The sequence below is a fragment of the Blastomyces dermatitidis genome, assembly GCF_000003525.1.
Source record: "Blastomyces dermatitidis ER-3 genomic scaffold supercont1.8, whole genome shotgun sequence".
NCBI classification, from domain to species: domain Eukaryota; kingdom Fungi; phylum Ascomycota; class Eurotiomycetes; order Onygenales; family Ajellomycetaceae; genus Blastomyces; species Blastomyces dermatitidis.
The window spans coordinates 1,215,541-1,231,087 of NW_025544781.1; the positions used below are offsets into that span (position 1 = coordinate 1,215,541).

General features: G+C 46.7%; 5 protein-coding genes across 8 annotated transcripts; 2 read left to right on the forward strand and 3 right to left on the reverse strand.

Moving 5' to 3' along the window:
• Positions 1-280: 280 nt before the first annotated feature.
• On the forward strand, positions 281-4,152 carry BDCG_07193 (nonsense-mediated mRNA decay protein; the record flags this gene model as incomplete). The annotated part of the gene is made up of 10 exons (XM_045422975.1): positions 281-370; positions 443-521; positions 690-1,150; positions 1,244-1,428; positions 1,493-2,685; positions 2,741-2,872; positions 2,933-3,478; positions 3,539-3,717; positions 3,784-3,898; positions 3,971-4,152. 10 exons carry the CDS (start codon positions 281-283, stop codon positions 4,150-4,152), a joined length of 3,162 nt encoding a protein of 1,053 aa, XP_045278483.1.
• Positions 4,153-5,576: 1,424 nt separating this feature from the next.
• Positions 5,577-7,848, forward strand: BDCG_07194. 2 transcript variants are annotated; one of them, XM_045422977.1, is made up of 2 exons: positions 5,577-7,010; positions 7,115-7,848. In XM_045422977.1, the coding sequence occupies exon 1, from the start codon at positions 5,929-5,931 to the stop codon at positions 6,286-6,288; it is 360 nt and encodes a 119-aa protein (XP_045282026.1). In that variant the 5' UTR covers positions 5,577-5,928; the 3' UTR covers positions 6,289-7,010; positions 7,115-7,848. The 2 variants fall into 2 exon arrangements, with proteins under 2 accessions (XP_045282026.1, XP_045278484.1); XM_045422976.1 differs by having other exon boundaries at positions 5,577-7,848.
• BDCG_07195 (actin cytoskeleton protein) lies at positions 6,977-7,949 on the reverse strand (the record flags this gene model as incomplete). Its single annotated transcript, XM_045422978.1, has 3 exons — positions 6,977-7,565; positions 7,642-7,728; positions 7,867-7,949. The coding sequence occupies 3 exons, from the start codon at positions 7,947-7,949 to the stop codon at positions 6,977-6,979; spliced, it is 759 nt and encodes a 252-aa protein (XP_045278485.1).
• A 964-nt stretch (positions 7,950-8,913) lies between these two features.
• BDCG_07196 (uncharacterized protein) lies at positions 8,914-10,174 on the reverse strand (the record flags this gene model as incomplete). The annotated part of the gene is made up of 3 exons (XM_045422979.1): positions 8,914-9,720; positions 9,787-9,860; positions 9,955-10,174. 3 exons carry the CDS (start codon positions 10,172-10,174, stop codon positions 8,914-8,916), a joined length of 1,101 nt encoding a protein of 366 aa, XP_045278486.1.
• Positions 10,175-11,206: 1,032 nt separating this feature from the next.
• Positions 11,207-15,456, reverse strand: BDCG_07197 (C2H2 zinc finger protein; the record flags this gene model as incomplete). Of its 3 annotated transcripts, none has more annotated exons than XM_045422982.1 (3): positions 11,374-13,249; positions 13,367-14,393; positions 14,490-15,456. In XM_045422982.1, the coding sequence occupies 3 exons, from the start codon at positions 14,895-14,897 to the stop codon at positions 12,330-12,332; spliced, it is 2,355 nt and encodes a 784-aa protein (XP_045282027.1). The 3 variants fall into 3 exon arrangements, with proteins under 3 accessions (XP_045278487.1, XP_045282027.1, XP_045282028.1); XM_045422981.1 differs by having other exon boundaries at positions 12,330-13,249; positions 13,346-14,393; positions 14,490-14,897; XM_045422980.1 differs by having other exon boundaries at positions 11,207-14,393; positions 14,490-15,413.
• Positions 15,457-15,547: the final 91 nt, after the last annotated feature.

Genomic DNA, 15,547 nt, shown 5'->3' on the forward strand with positions numbered 1-15,547 from the left:
TACAAAAAGAAAAGAAAGAAAGGGAAAAAAAAAAAAAAAAAAAAAAAGTCGATCCATGCTAACTAACTCAATTTTAAAACCGTGACCGACCCCCCCACTGATCTCGTCTCTCCAGGCCAACTCTCCTCAAACACTACCATCACTACACCCTTTTCCACGCCCCAATCACCCACTCGACGCTGCACAGCTTGCACCAAGGCCACGGCCTATTTTTGTCACAACCTGGAATTCTAGATCTACCCTCCTCAGGCCTGGCGCTGGGGGTTGTTTTAAGCGCGAAATGGATGTCGCAGCGCTCCGGGAACGGATCCAAGCCACCCTCAACACCAATGCCGACTCTCGACAACAGGCAGAGGCGGACCTGAAATTCGTATGTTATTTCAGTCGGCGTCTCTGTTTATATATGCATGCTGATAATATGCTTACTATTTTCTACCATTAGGCAGAGGAGCAGCCTGGATTCGTAAATGCGCTGTTGGATATTTTGCAGGCAGAGCAGGACAATGGAGTTCGACTGTCTAGTAAGGAACCAACCCCCGCCATATTTTCTATCTACGTACGCTATACGGAACAAATACCACATAACATTGTCTCGTCTTTTTGGCGAGTCATGTATATACACACATTTTCATAGACTTTTCTGTCCTTCGCATTGCTGACTCAAATCCCTTCTTGTTCGCCTCTTGTAGCGGTGGTGTATCTGAAAAATCGAGTTACTCGAGGATGGGCCCCTGCCGAAGAACAATCCATTCATAAAGCTATCCCAGACGAAGATCGAGCTCCATTCCGAGCCCGTATTATCCCCTTGCTCGCGTCCTCCCCACCTGCCGTTCGATCTCAGCTGGCCCCGATCCTATCCAAGGTCCTCCAATACGATTTCCCTTCAAAATGGCATGACTATATGGACGTGACTCTTCAGCTACTCAATACCAACGACGCAAACTCAGTTTTTGCAGGCTTGCAGTGTCTGTTGGCAATATGTCGTGTTTACAGATTCAAAGCGAGCGACAAGAGGGGGGATTTCGAGAAAGTGGTAGAAATTTCATTCCCGCGATTACTGGCTATTGGCTCTTCACTTGTCGATGAAGAAAGCATCGAAGCGGGAGAGATGCTACGGACAGTTGTCAAGGCATATAAGAATGCCACCTATGTGGGTTATGAAAACTTCTATTTCTAAAAGCGCGGGGACTTTTGAGCATCCCAGGAGTCTTTTACTAACGTGGAACGCTTTTGTTAACTGCAGTTTGAAATGCCAAGTTTCCTAATGACCCATCAAGCAACGGTGGATTGGTGTACTCTATTCTTGAGAGTCATTGGAAAAATCCCTCCAGCGAGTTCTATGCTAGAAGACGTAGATGAGCGGGAGCTTAACCATTGGTGGAAGGCCAAAAAATGCTCATATGCCAACTTGAACCGCCTATTCGTTCGGTATGTTCATGGGAAATTATATTTGAAGGGGAAGGTAATCTAACTATTTGTGATACTTTGGTAGGTATGGTAACCCCAATCTGCTTGGGAAGCCCGGCTCGAACAGATATGCACAATATGCGAAGTCTTTCATCTCGACATTTGCTCCCGAGATTCTGAAAGGCTACTTGGGAGAAATCGATAAGTGGGTTAATGGCCAATGGCTAAGCAAGCCTGCGCTTTCTTATACATTGGTCTTTCTGCAAGACTGTGTCAAGCCAAAGATTACGTGGGACCATTTGAAACCCCACATGGATAATCTAATTCAGCACCTGGTTTTCCCAGTCCTCTGCCAGACCGATGAAGATATTGAACTTTTCGAGACGGATCCTTCTGAATACCTGCATCGCAAGTTGAACATATATGAGGAGGTTTCTGCACCGGACTCTGCAGCAACGAACTTTCTCGTAGCACTCACACAAAGCCGGAAGAAGCAAACATTTTCCATTTTGAGTTTCATTAACGGTGTTGTGAGCAAGTACGAGTCGTCTCCGGATGAACAAAAACTTCCTCGCGAAAAGGAGGGCGCCCTTCGCATGATTGGTACATTGGCTTCCGTTATCTTGGGAAAGAAAAGTCCTATTGCCGACCAAGTCGAGTACTTTTTCGTACGCCACGTTTTCCCGGAGTTTAAAAGCCCCCATGGTTATCTCCGCGCACGGGCTTGCGAAACTTTGGAAAAATTTAGCGAGCTAGATTTTAAGGACACCAACAATCTCATGGTTGTTTATAGAAATATTTTGGATGCGTTGGCCGACCCTGAGCTTCCTGTGAGGGTAGAAGCCGCGCTTGCCCTCCAGCCACTTATTCGCCATGACCCTATCCGAACGTCCATGCAGACTAGCATCCCACAAATCATGCAACAACTCCTCAAGCTCTCTAACGAAGTTGATTTGGATCCCCTAGCAAGCGTCATGGAAGACTTCGTGGAGGCGTTCTCGGCGGAACTCACTCCTTTTGCGGTGGCTTTGTGCGAGCAGCTGAGAGACAATTACATGCGTATTATTGGAGAAATGCTAGATGAACGAAAAAATAGCTCCAAAGACGATGAAGACATTTACGGCGATTTCCTAGATGACAAGAGCATCACCGCCTTGGGAGTACTCCAAACCATCGGAACGCTCATTTTGACCTTGGAAAGCACGCCAGATGTTCTTCTGCACCTCGAAACCATATTGATGCCTGTTGTCACAATTACTCTTGAAAATAAACTCTATGGTTAGATTTCCTCTGTCCGCTTTGATTGACCTGACGCTAACTGCAAACTGTATAGATTTGTATACTGAGGTCTTTGAGATCGTCGATTCTTGCACTTTCGCTGCCAAGTCCATCTCTCCAACGATGTGGCAAGCTTTTGTCCTCATGCACAAGACTTTCAAATCCGGAGCGGAATTGTATCTCGAAGGTTAGTTGATAGTAATTTCCACGGGCTAAGCGTTTGCCCAGCTAACATTCCGTTTTATAGATATGCTGCCTGCTTTGGATAATTTTGTCACCTTTGGCTCGCTTACGTTGACACAAAACCCTGCTTACCTTCAAGCCCTCGTTGGCATGGTTGAAGATATTTTCCACGATGAGAAGGTTGGAGGTGTTGATAGAATCTGTGGGTGCAAACTTGCAGAGGCTCTGATGCTTAACCTTCGAGGGCACGTCGACCAATATATCCCAACATTCATCTCATTAGCGATGGCGGTCTTGAGTTCGAATGAGACACATGCGAAATCTTACCGGATTCACCTTATGGAGATGGTTATCAATTCCATATACTATAATCCTCTATTATCGCTTCAGGTATTGGAGTCCAAGGAATGGACCAATAAATTCTTCAGTACCTGGTTCTCCAATATGGACTTGTTTAATAGGGTCCATGACAAGAAGCTTTGCATCGTTGCCATCAGCGCATTGTTGACCTTACAAGCAAATGATGTACCCGCAAGCGTGCAACCGGGCTGGCCTCGCCTTCTCCAAGGGGTTAGCAAGCTTTTCCAGACCCTTCCAGCTGCCCTGAAGCGTATGTTCACCCTTTACCTTCGACCTGGTTATACGTAGCCAATATACTGACCAATCCTAGATCGCGAAGAAGCTACCAGTCATGTTGATTTAAGCTACTATGAAGGGGATGATGATGATGACGACCCAACCAATGATTGGAGTGGCGAAGTAGAGTGGACAGCGCAAGATGGAGACGAAGGCCCTGATGGAGACCTTGACGATGAGAGCCAATCTTACGTTGAGTTTTTAAACCAAGAAGTAAGATTTTTGACCAATTTTTTGACTAAAATTATTCTTTAGCAAACTCTAACATTCAATTCACAGGCTATGAAATACTCAGCGATGCCCGAAGATGATGATGACCTTGATGAGGAGAGTTTGCTTGAGAGTCCGTTGGATAAAATTGAGCCATACAGCTTGTTCAAGAATGTTTTGATGAGTAAGTTCAATTCTTCTCCTGCCTTTGCTTTCGTGATTAATTTTGTTGGATGCTAACATAATTCACCCTCAGATCTACAACAAGAACAGCCCGCCCTTTACGAAAACCTGACCAAAATCCTCAATTCCGAAGAGCAACAAATCATCCAGACCGTTGTCAACGAAGCCGATGCGAAGGCATTGGATTTTGAGAATGCGAATGCTGCGGCAGCGGCAGCGGCAGCCGCCGCAGCACAAGCAAATGGTGGCGCATAAACATTTGCCGACCAACACCAGCAACAAAACCAGAAACAGAAAAAGACAACGAAATGAAAATGAGACAAAAGAGCCAAAAAGATGAAAAAGCCTTGTTAATTTCTATTTGTTTATCATATCAACTCCCCTGCCGCATCTTTAACGTGATCTACCTATATACCACTTCCCCCACCCATCTAGGTGGGAACAAGAATTTCTCAGAATGAACAGATTATATTTTCCCCTACTTTACGAACCACCCTTTTGAATTTTCTTCCTTTTATCTTTATATTTCTTAACGCAAAGGTTACCAACTCTAACTCGTGGGCGTGGGTGTTATTTCCGGCTTCAGAAATGCAGTTTTTTCCCTCTCCATTTTATTTCAGTTCTCCTTTGTTCGTTGCCCCCCAATTCACCCTCTTCATCTCGTTACTCTCTCTAGCCATTCTCACCCCTCTCGTATCGCACTTTGATCTTTCTTGGTTAGTTCCTAGTTTTATTTTCCCCATCTACTCCACAGTAACTTCTAGCAATACGCCCTGGATATTTATGAGCTTCTTTCCAACCCAACGACCGCTTCCCTAGCCCCTAAAACGCCTCACGAACATCAACAGGATCTGGTATATTATGACAGTTTTGATCTACACTGGAAAACATTAGATTACTGCCTCGCTTGCCAATGTTTTTATTCTGTTCTCCAATCCTGAATACTCACTCGTGTCCTACACCTAGACCCGCATTTAGTATATACCGGCCTCCGGAGGCAGCAATATATATATGTATATATATCATTAGTCAATCACGCTTCTTCTACTCCACTTTCGACTCGCCTTTTGCGTTTTCTTAGCCTTGGCTGGGAATTGTCTGATGAAATGCAAATCTTAAAGGTATAAGTTGGGTGGAGGGCGGATAGATATATGTCACAACGATAAGAAACAATTTACAAAATGAAAACTTTTAGATGTGTGGAATGAAAATGTGCTTCTTTTTATGTTTCACTAGGGGTAGGATGTATTCGTGCCCTGAGGTATTCATGGGCCTTGGCTAAGTACCTCAAGCCTACGAGGCCAAATGTTATGAAAAGCGTTGATGAAATACGCTTGGCCGGACATCTTCCTCTGTTAAATCCGAGGGTAGGTCGGTAGGTATACACCAATACGCGGAGAGGGACTTATAGACGATACGGATATTATCACAGCCCCTTTTTTCCCTTAAAACGATCTATGACAAGTTTGCTGGCGTGGCACTGGAAGATGTACTCAACTCCCCTTCCACTTAGAACGGAACCAAATACAGCTGATATCATATAATAACCAACAAATAATAGAAATCGCCATCGTAATGGTCCCATATTCATGTGTTTCCTACCTCGAATCCAATTCATTGATGCTTGATTGGGTTGGTGTGGGTGGGGTGTGGGTGGACAAGAAGAAACAGACGTCATGATGATGTCTTAACCCCCTTTCCCCCTTTTTTCGAAAACCTATCTAAGTTTTTTGAGGGGAAACTTGATAGTATGTAGATATATATACTTAATGCATACCATCTGGATAAATGAGCATATAATCGCCCTTTTTAAGAAACTAAAAAGAAAACCTAAACATAACTCCCTCCCGTCCCAAATCTTCTTTCTACCCCGTCTCGACGGAGAAAGCGAAAGAACACAACTACCACAACGCCACATATAGTTTATACGTTTCAACATTTATCTGGATAATCCTCAAAGCAAACCACTCCCAGACGGGACACACACACACACACACACACACACATATCCCACCAAAACAAACCCAAACCATGTCCTCCCACCACGCCGGCCGCCAATCCCCCTCCCCATCCCGCCAAACCGGCCCCCAAGAATCCGACGTCCCAGGCTGGACCGGGAAGGCCGAGCAGACCGCCATAAACGGCCATGGACCGGATGCTGAACAGCCCATGAGGAATCTGGCGAGTAGTGGACGGACTGCTGCTGGTGGCGGTAGTGCTGGTGGGCGTGGAAGTGGAAGTGGGAGTGGGAGTGGGAGTGGGAGTGGGAGTGTGCCAGGGGCAATGGTTGATAGTGAGGGAAATGTGCACTTGCTGAGTAACCCGGTGCATCCGCTTGAGGCGGAGTCGGAGACGAAGACGGCGAAGAGGGGGGTTGTGGGGATGAAGTAGGTTTTTTGGGGGGTTGGGTTGGATATATGAATAGTACGTAGGGATATTGGTGGTGGTGGTGGGGGGAAGGGAAGGGAGGGGGTAGGGGTAGGTTGGTGGACGGTGGTTTGAAGGGGTTGTTGGGAGAGGCTTCTTGTTTTCTTTCTTTTATATCTTTGCTTTCTGTTGTATAAAACAATGAGTTTATTGTCTTAGGTGAATGAATTGATGGGCACCAAATATGGCAACGAGAATGAGCGCGATTGTGGAGGGGATGAGTGAGTATTTTCAGTGTATTTGTATATAACCAGGACTACACCACAGTGCACATACCATTCCCGAGAATTGAATTCAGTTTGGAGATAAATGGGTTTTGTAGTAAGAGTTATGTATTATATCAATTTTGTGAATAATAGAGCGAGCTACAGGAGAGAGTTAGGCAGATATCTGGAACAGAAAGCAAGAAAACGAATTTAGAAGTACACAGGTCAAGAAACTAAAGAAGGATCGAAAGTCCCAGCCTTGAGATATTCGGTTATCGTACCATATCATGGTCGTTGACGTCATCACCCCAGGAAAAGCAGAAGAGCTTCAAAAGCTATTAAAAGGACATAAAAAATAAGAAAATGGAATAACCGCCTCGACATATGAACTTCCTCCTCAATCATGCCTTTCCCGTGACGCCCACACTGAAGCCTCAAATGGGGCTTCACGTGGTTTTCTTCTCCGTGGCTTCAGTGGATGTATCATGGCTGGCCTCCCCCTCCTCCTCGCCCTTCCCACTCTTCAAATCTGCCAAACGTCTCGCCTCGTTATGAATATCCCTAACCTGCTTATCACTCTGCAGATAGAAATCTCTCACCTTCTGCCCTGTCGGAGTGCCTAGGGCCTTCTCAAAGTACGAACTCAGCCCGCGCAGGCCACTGGCAGCCTTATCAGAGATGCCGTAGCTAGTATCGATATTCTTAGCCCTATCAGTGGCATGGAACTTGGCGTTGAAGTTGTTGAGCGCGTTCTGGAAGCGGGCAGAGAAGCCGTGTTTCTTGTCGAGGGCGATGGCTTGTTGGATCGCGTGGTCACTGATCACGTAGCCGTGGGCGAGGTATTCGGCGATTATGCGGGAGCGGGGTTTATCTTCTTGTTCGATGTCGTGGACGCCGTCGGTGTCGGGTTTTGATTCGGGGGATTCGGCGTGAGGGTTGGCGCCGGTCAGATCGTCAATGGATGCGGCTGCGGTTACTTTGACGGACGATGGGCCAAGTTGGGTGTTGTCGAGCAGGAGGGCGGTTTTGGCAGCGCTGAAAGTTATGTTTAGCATTTGATGATTTTAGATTTAAAAACTGGACGTTAGGTAGTTACAAGGGGAAAACTCACGCCTCCTTCTCAAAGGTTACTGTTGCTGATTGAGTAGCATCTGGCTCTCCTGAGCTAGGAGTGATTGATAGAGAGGTGATTTTTCCACTGGAATATAAATGTTAGTCGCTTAGGTGTTAACAACAGCGATAGGTTTGGGGACACGGCTCTCGCGCGACGCATGGTTCAGACTCGTTATCTGTGCTCCATACATAGAGAGAGACAAAGAGTAATAATAATACATACCAGAAACTAAAGAAATCCCTTACTTCCTTCTCGGTCGTCTTGGATGAGATATCCGCGACATGGACGGTGGTATGCGAAGACATGGTTGAGGATAATATGAGATTGAGCTGTAGTTATATCTGCCGATTGAAGTAGAGTTAGAGAGGTATAGAGGAATCCGTTATCTGGTGATTTATATAGAGGATCGAAGAAAAATTCCAGAGCAATAACAAGTCCCGGGGGAGAGACTCTATTGCAGCTATATATACACCGCGAGGCAAAAAAGACGAAGTCTTGAAGTTTGCCGTGGATGTTGTTTCCATCGTCGTCATCGAGGGGTGGGCGAGCAGCTGCGCCACAAGTGACGTCGTTGACGCTGTGGCTTTCCTTGGCTTCACTAGGTAGTTAGGTAAGCCACAGTGCTCCGAGGTCCCCCGCCAGTTGCCCAGTTGTTGCTTAAACTGGCGGGGTACTTACGCAGTACGTCGCTCTGGTTGATATTTGCATGTGAAAATTAGGCATTCGTTTAAGAGCTTAAATAAATCGAGTAAAATAGTTCTTCGTATTCGGAAAAGAGAGGGTTGCCAGAGGCAAGCTGTTTTTAGTCTTTTAGTTGATCTTTACATCGACCCCAGCCTGGGTTGATCCGCCAAACAAACAAAAGCAATTATGTGCCAGGTAAACAAAGCAGTCTCTTCGTCCACGGTTGACGAAAATAAAACTAAAGGAAAAGAAAAAGAAATTGAAAGAAAGTAAAATGGGGAATAAAATGAGCAATGATAGTTTTTTGTTAAAAAGAAATAGGATAGGACAATGTGATCTCATGTGTCATGGAATAATAATGAGCTGGTCGTTATGTTATGCTTCGTGCATTGAAAAATCGGGAAGAGCATCGCATGAAGAAATTGTAAAACGGCAAAACAGCAAAACAGCAATCAATTAGATGATGATAGTCATACCGCGAAACAAGTGAAACATAAATATTTAAGAGTGGTGTATCGGTTGAGCGGTAGCGTCTTTACATTCTAAGAAGTCTTAAATTCAGCTTCACACAAGGCACTTGATTCTTCACCGCTCGACAGCGGAATCATCAGCAAGCGATGTCGCCCTCAACCCAGTAGTGAGGCTAGAAGTAGTTGTGGCAGGGCCATTCTCTACCGTGCGCGGCTGTTGTGCAGGTTGCGACGCGGGAAGAGCTGAAGGCTGATGGTAGTCCTTCAGGTCGGCTTCCAGTTCTCGAATTCGTCGGCGAAGCATCTCGTTTTCCCGTTTCACAGTGTCTAACTCTGCCCGATGGTGGGCTGCCTCTTCGTATCTTGATAACATGCCCGCGGAGGAGGACATGGAGCCGGATCGTGCGTGGTCTGCCGTCGTGGCAGAGTGTTGGGAGGAAGGGATTGGGACCGGGGGGGAGGTGAAAGATGAGCGGTAGGAGGGAGAGTAAGGGTGAGAGTATGAGTAGGTTGGGGGATGGGAAGGGTTTTGGTTGGAGGTGTGGTGGTGGTGGTGCGATATGTTCTCCGCATGCGGCTGGTATGATGACGAGAGCAACGGGGAGGCGTTTCCTGACTGACGGCGTGATGTTACGGAAGCTTCGCGGCTGAGGCTTCCTCCAAGAGATGGGCGTGAAGCGGAGGATGGTGCATCCCTTTCACGGGAGGGGGCAATGCTTGTCACTCCTCCTGCTATCACTCCTGATATTGCTCCTGCGACACTGCGTGAGCTAATGTTCGAGGAGGATCGATTTCGGTGTGACGGAGTTTGGTGATGTGGATCTGAGGAGTCATTGACGTTGGTGGACGTCGAGGACGCTGTGGATGCCACCGAGGCGGTCTGTTGGCGGAGGAGGGTGAGTTCTCGCGTGAGACGGTTTACCTGGATTTTGATATCGGTCAGCTAGTCACGATTCTTGAATAGAAAAGGAGGAGTTTAGTTCCGTACCACTGCTTCCTGCTCCTTCTCCAGCTCCAAGTGTAGATCAGCAACCGTAAGGGGACGAGGGTGCCGGATGGGACCTGTAAAAAAAGAGAATTGATATAGTTAGCACTAAGCAGAACATGCGTGAAGGGTGTAATAGTGAAGGGAAAAAAAGCAGAGAATATCCCGTACCAGGACCAATCCCCACGCCAGCATTATCGCCAGCGGTAAGACCAGGAGACGTGGGAATATGTGGAACTGGAGGTGGACCCATGACTTGCGAGACTCGTCGAGACGCTGAGGGCGATGGTTGAGCGGATGTTAAGTTGGTGGTTGTAGGTTGCAGGGACAATGTTCGGGAGGGGGCTCGTGGGCGCGGCGAAGGGGGGACAGAATTTAGATCGGGGGCCATAATATATTCTAAAGACAACCTCGTGTCGTATTTTATTGTTTAAAAAAAAGAAATGAAAAGAAAAGAAAAAGAAAAAAAGAATGTCAAAATATGAAATAAGATAAAATGGTGCGGTGGATATATTCGTAACTATATCTATATCCGTGGAATTATCTTGCTATCAGGTGAGCTGAAGGAGGACGCTGGGCGCGGACCCGATACACAGGCAAAAAGAGGTTGGCAGGCAGAATAGCAATCGGTTGCGTAGTGTGAGAATCATACCAGATTCCAACGTTATTTGACAGCCGCTCCCTGAGATGTGCTGCTCTTTGTCGGATATCCAGCGGAGAGCACTAGAAGGAAGCCAATCAACATGGAGGTAGACGGGCAATGGTCAATCCACCAGTCCATCAGTCCCGCGTGCCCGCTGTACGTGTTCTTATAGAGTAGACGTTGGCTTTGCTTCCAAATGACTGCTTGCATGTATTTGGCGCTGGCTGTCAACCGGTCTCATCTGGTCCCGGTCGAGGGTTGGTTGGAGTGTTGTATGTATGTAGGTAAACTACAAACTGAGAGGAGTTGAGGCTCGGCGCTGACAAGAACCATAAATTAAGGTTTAATTTCTTCCACCCCTGGAAACGTAGTTAATGTTAATCATCAACACATCATCAAACTTCTGGCTCGACGCTCAATCTTACTAACACACATGGCCCTCGCAGTCATTAATGTATTGTTGTTATCATTAATTATTACTATTCAAATTTAGGGAAACCCCTTCACGTCATCTCTATTGGGCTCCATCTTTTCTAGGAGGAAATATACCTGCTGATTTTGCCGCCCGGAAACTGTTTCTGCTGCTCTATTATATATGTGTTTTGGGGAAATGAGAAACAGTTGGAAACGAGAGAGGGGAAACACTGGAATCAGTAGAGGTGAGAGATATGCTAATACCGCTGGAATGGAGGCGCGGGTATATCAGAGGCAATTAATTCAGAGATTAGACAAACTGCCAGATCATCAAGTAGAGAGATGTGAAATCGGCCCACTCCCTGTGGAAACCACATGTTACATAGTAAGGAGTCCAGGGAAGGTTGAGATGTTTATAGATTCAGTTTTTGGTATACAGGCTTGTTTCCACTTGACATGAATTTCAGACTTCTTGGCAGAGTACTTATTTAACACGAGTCATGATATTAAAAAAAGGATCATAAATTTAAATAGCAGAGAATAGATATTAATTTCTATATAACTGAAATTTGATCATTATAACTTAAGATATTCATTCACTGCACAGAACTATTGATATAAATCATACCATTGTAGAAAATTTCAATGAGATTCAGTTCATTGTCTGACCCTGGGGTAAATGCTATCATCATATAAGTTCATGAAACTCTGATTGATGCTTGTTAGTCACTCTGTGATGAATTCATTTCACATAGAAAACTACTAGACATGGATAGGAAACTGGTTAAGTTTCCATTCACAAGAGTAGCAGACAGTGTCTATCTTTGTATGCATGTACATGTACAAAGTCGCCAGAAAGAGAACAAAAAAAAAAAAAAAAAAAAAAAAAAAAAAAAGTCAGAAAACATCAAGCCGAGCAACAGCGATTTGTAAAAAAGTCGTGAGAAGGAAAAAAGTAGTGAAACGGGCTGCACCAAGGCTACTACTATATTCGGGAGTTTTGCCACCTGGATGGAACATTGAAAAGCTAACAAATAGAAGGAATGGAAGGAGATACTCTTGGGGAGCTGCTACATGAAACAACAGAAGACATAAGACAAAAGGCAAAACCCACCAACAGATATCATAAAAAAGGGAGGAGGCGTGGGTGGGTGTGGGGGGCAATACAGGGAAAACGAGGGAAACAGAGCTAAACAAGAAGACAAAAAGGCAAGTGGCTTCGTGCTTTACATAAATGGATGCATACGTTGTCCGTTCCAGTCTTTATCATAACGGTGACATAAAAGCAAGGTTAAGTTCTTGGTTTGTAGGCGAGGGAATGGGAGGTTGGAGGTTGGAAATCCGGTAAGAAAAGGTACGATGACGGGGAGAGAGGAGTGAGGTGGAGATGGGGAGCGGGAAGTATTTCGGAGAGCGGAGACCGAAAATAATGAGGGGAGGCAATTTACCATCACATCATCTGGTTTCGGATTCAAGTCGGAAATTACTTTTAGCCTGTTGTTTCCATGTTCGCACTACCTTCACACGTGATTTCCAAAGAATGCGACTGCAGCTCTTTGTCGCCAAAACCATCTTCATCCTTATTGAGGCCTGGCCCTTCTTGCACAGGTGACACGTGCTCGCTGGGCGCCGGCTCTACTTCCGGTTCTAGATTTGGATTGGTGGAGGAACGAGTTGCATCATCAGTGGATGGTTGCTGAGTCTCTTTCGCGCTCGTTACTCCCTCAAGATGTTCGTTACAACTTTTGTCCTCGTCGCCAATCACAGCGTCGAGGCTCCTGAAATTTAATACGGGCTCAATAGCCGAGTTAGTGGAATTGGGCGCGGAGGTGGATCCTATCAGTTCCCCTGAGGTAGACTCGACCAACGATGAATTGGAAGATGACGTGCTCGAAAGATGTCGGAGATGCGATCGATTTGCTGCTGAAGCTGATGACGGAGCGAATACGGAGGAAAGGTCATCGTCTTCAGAGGGCCTTATGTGTAGCGCGGGTAAACTAGGGGGTTGGGGGTCATTGTGCAGAGGTTCGGATGAGGATGCAGGACGGTCAACAGCCTTTCCTTTGTCGTTCGACGGCTCATGTACAGTAACAGGAAGCGGGGGTTCGCGGTCAGGTCTACCTGTGCTATTTCCAGCAGCATCCAGAGCCACAGAGCTAGGGTTATTGCTGTAAAGGGCATTCTTCCTCGCAAGTTTTTCCGCCCTTTTAGCCTCCTTTTCTCGCCGTTTGGCCTCTTTCTTGGCCTCTTTCTCTTCCTTTCTCCGTCTTTCTTCTTCGGAGGCGAGACTAAGTCTTATGGCTTCCATCATCATCATCTCTTCAAGTTCGTCCACCCGGCTTCGTCGAGAGCTTGCGCGTGCAGGCGCTAAATTAAACGTGCTTTCTGCAAGGGGATCATTTTCACGGTCTGCAGCAGTGGCTTGTCGCTCCGCCAAAAGAGCAACAGAGCCGGCAATGTTAGTTGGACTATCCGATCCATGACCAGTTGTTCGTCGCAACATACGTCTACTGCTGCTTGCCATACCTCTAGATTCACTGGGGTTGCTCATTGCATTAACATACGCAGCTGCATGCAACGCAGTTGCAGCAGCTGATCTCCTGGCCGCCTGTGCCCGTGCCATTTGGAGTTTTTGAGCCCAATCGGGTCGAATCTTATCGGTCGTAATAACAGTTGGGGAATTTGCAGATAGCGAATTAGCACGACATCGTGTGGTTATTGATTGGGGATTGGCATTTCTAGACGCGACGGACGATGTGGACGACGCTGGAGAGGTTAAAGTATTATTCAGGCCGTTACTCGGGAGATAGCTAAGGCCCCTTCGGAATGGGGGTGGTACATAGGAAACACCAAAATCTGGCTGAACGCAAAAGGGGCAGGCAGCTGGTTCGGAGATCAATTGCCCCTCTGGTTGATCAGGGGGTGGTGGTAAGCTGGAATCCCGATGCTCATGTTCGGGAGGATGGGGATTGGCGCGTTTGATTTGTACAAAACATTCCGAGCAGATTAATTGATCACAACATCTAGTTCTATTGAGATATGGGGGATAGAAAAGGAAGCATATCGGACATTCAATCGGGTTCTTATAGAGGTACGCTTCAATTGGTTGGCCATTGACAAATGGGTCCTTGGGAAGCTGTATTTCTCGAGGGGACATCTCGCCTAGTGAGCTATTTTTAGACGATGCCGTCGGGGAGGCCAAAGTTTTAGCTCGCCCACGGAAGAGATGTGGACCTGGCGAGCCTGAACCACTGGGGGAGAGCTGAGGCTGAAGAGAAATGGACGGAGATACTGGATGGGCACTGAAAGAGGTATCGGAATTGTACGACTGCGACCTGGAGGTTATAGGAACCGTCAAGTTGTTTAGATTTTGCTCTGGTAAGTCCCGTTCCTCTGGTGGCCGCGGCGGGGTGAGTTTATATTCTAATTCAGGCGGGATTTCGTCAGGAGCGGGAATCGGAAGACCCTTAGCCGCAGCCATAAGCTGGTGCTCCGTCCACGACTCTGAAAACTCCTCTAAACCTTTCCAAAAAGGGGCAAGTCTTCTCTCAATCTAAATGGAATGTCAGTTGGATGGATATATATTATAAAACCTATCAATTTTATATAAATAAGCAAGGCGCAAGACATTACGGGAAAAAATACATACCATTAATTGGCGCACAACTGCCTTGTTGAAATCCTCAGTACCAGTATAAACTCCTTGTGTCACCAAATAACCACCATCCACGTGCTCTTCTCTCATGCTGCGTTCCCGTTCCTTAATTCTTACAGCTCGTTCTCTTGCTAGTCGTCTAGCATCCCTCTCCTGTTTTGTTTCCTTTCGCTCAACAACTGTGTCTCTCTCAACCGCTGGTCCAATCCCGAGAAACGAAAGATCCGGTCGACTCCCACGGAAGTGCCTTGGTGAGCCTCCGGGATGTGAACCGTCCGATTGATTATGAAAACGACTATGGCCTCCGAACGTCACAGCACCGCCAGATGAACCTCGTCCATGGCCACTTCGCCCAGACGTTCCCACCGGGGGCCTTGCCTCTTTGGTGGCAGTATTTCCCATCGTGGAACGAAGGAGGGAGCACAGGATGCAGTTTTGACAGGGCGTATCCACTCAAGTCCAGGATAGTATAATAGCTCTTGTTTCCGAGAGATAGCCCGCGTCGTCGATCAGAAGGACGCGGAGTGCGCGCAGCTTGCAGTGACGACCTAGAAATTGGTGATAGGAGGGGTAATCAGACCCGACGATGGCTGGGACAGTAAGGATAAGAATCCGGCCATGTGAGCGAACAAGTTCTTCAACATTTAACAAGTGTATGTAGAAGTAGAAAAGAAATGTGTTGGGAGACGTGATACAGTTGGATTAGGTCATGGGTCAAGTTCTAGATTTGCCTGCAGAGCAGCGTGAGATACGGCAGCGGCGAGATGGGCAGCGCTGCACAGCACACGGTATCAATAATGGGATTGCTGTATCAACCGCAGTATTGACTTCGAGAAACCACACACGTTAAAGGCGCCAATCGTTGTCACAGCCGATGCTCCGGATAACTCGGCGATGCTAGCGGTGGGAATGTTAACCTCTAGATGTTCGCTCATGGGTGGGTGGGAGTTGGCACTGGCTTGGCCTAGTTATTCTGCCGAGGCTGGTTGTCCCGATTGGGTAGTTCAATACTCACCGCTAAATCAGATGTGCCAAGGCGTAAGTTACAATAC